The sequence below is a fragment of the Pteropus vampyrus genome, unplaced genomic scaffold, assembly GCF_000151845.1.
Source record: "Pteropus vampyrus isolate Shadow unplaced genomic scaffold, Pvam_2.0 Scaffold406, whole genome shotgun sequence".
In the NCBI taxonomy this organism is placed as follows: domain Eukaryota; kingdom Metazoa; phylum Chordata; class Mammalia; order Chiroptera; family Pteropodidae; genus Pteropus; species Pteropus vampyrus.
This window is the reverse complement of record NW_011889187.1, coordinates 38,919-40,357: the sequence shown is the minus strand read 5'-3', so window position 1 is coordinate 40,357 and position 1,439 is coordinate 38,919. Positions and strand designations below refer to the sequence as shown.

Here is a 1,439-nt window from a genome sequence, read left to right as displayed (position 1 = left end):
CTCCTGCTCCCCTGCCCTGGACCGTCCTATGTACAAAGGGTGCTGGGCAGCACCCCAGGCCCCCCAGATGCATCCCTTCCCGCCATGGCCATCTACGCCCACTGTATGGCCAGCTTATTATCGAATATCTGTTATCGTTCAAAAGTGTGTTTGATAAAGCTGGACAGGACAACCTAAAACAGGCCTCCACTAGCGTTTTCCAAAGCGGGTACCTGTGCGCTTAATTCTGCCCCCAGCCCGGGGGTCCCTGTGTGGCCCCCACGTCCCCCCACCCCCCAGGCCGCGGGGCTGGGCCGTGTCCTGTACGGTGGCCCCGTGGCCTCATCCTTGTCCCCAAAGCTAAACAGTGCTGTCTGATTATTCAGAGGTAAACCAGGAAGTCTCCCGGGACACGTGCCTGCGGGGTGCCGGGGTCTGCGGGGGGCCGGCCGGGCGCCTGGAACCGCTTCTCTCCAGGCTGCAGCCCCCACAGCACCCTCCCGCCCGCCCCACGTAAATGCTCCTTTTGCTATTAGAGCAATGTGGCCTAAGAGAGACCTGACAAAATTACTTTTTAGTTTATAAACCACGTTCCTAGCTCTGAATAAATTATTTATTCAAGAATTTCACACGAAGTAACTTCTATTTTCCTACGCTCGAGGAAGCCCTACTCAGTAGAACTCGATTTCTAAGTAAACTGAGACTGACAGTGGTCACTGGGTAATGGAATGGGGACACTGCCACACAGCCGCCGGGGGTGCGGGCCGCGGCCCCACGGCCACGCCTGCCCCCGGGCCCGGTCAGGGCGTGAGAGAGAACTGGTCTTGCTCGGCCGGCTTCTCCACCCAGGCGCCCAGCCCCGCCTTGACGAAGGCTCGGAACAGGCAGGCCTTGGCCGCCTGGTACTCCCTGGCCACCAGCTTGGACTCATGGTACATGTTGGGTCTGGTGACCTTGGCACGCAGCGAGCTGGAGGGGACCTGTGCAAAGACAGAAAGAAGCACACGGCCACGTGAGCGGTGACAGAAGCCGAAACCCAGCAAGACGTTCAAAAAACGGCATCAGTGCCGTGCTGGCTTCTGGGGGGACCACCAAGGTGCCTTCCACCAAGGGACAAAGCCTGGACACCCCGTCCCACCCGAGCTCCCACCCCAGGGAGCCGCCCTGCGGATACACAGGCAGGGCTTCTGGCAACCCACAGCCGCCTGCTAACGGTCCACTGACGTGTGGCAACAGAGACCACGCCTCCGGGGTCAAGGGCATGGTGTCACGGGACAGCTGCCTCCAGGCTGGCCACCTCGCTTCTGCGAGCGGCCCACACCGCCCTGCTGCTCCCACGCCAAGTTCAGTGCCAGCCGCGCAATGAATGAATGCTACGAACTCGACTCGGGCAGCAGAAACTAGAAGGACACGGCTACCAAGGCTTTATCTGGGGACGAGGGGGCCCTGCTGCTGCTGAC

General features: G+C 60.7%; 1 protein-coding gene across 1 annotated transcript in view; it reads right to left on the bottom strand.

The window, feature by feature from the left end:
* Positions 1–573: 573 nt before the first annotated feature.
* ADARB1 (adenosine deaminase, RNA specific B1) overlaps positions 574–1,439 on the bottom strand; it is a 35,968-nt gene continuing 35,102 nt past the window's right edge. The window contains exon 8 of the mRNA XM_023523759.1: positions 574–959. Within this exon, the coding sequence (XP_023379527.1) occupies positions 780–959 (180 nt within the window). The 3' untranslated portion in view covers positions 574–779. The remainder of the gene's footprint in view (positions 960–1,439) is intronic.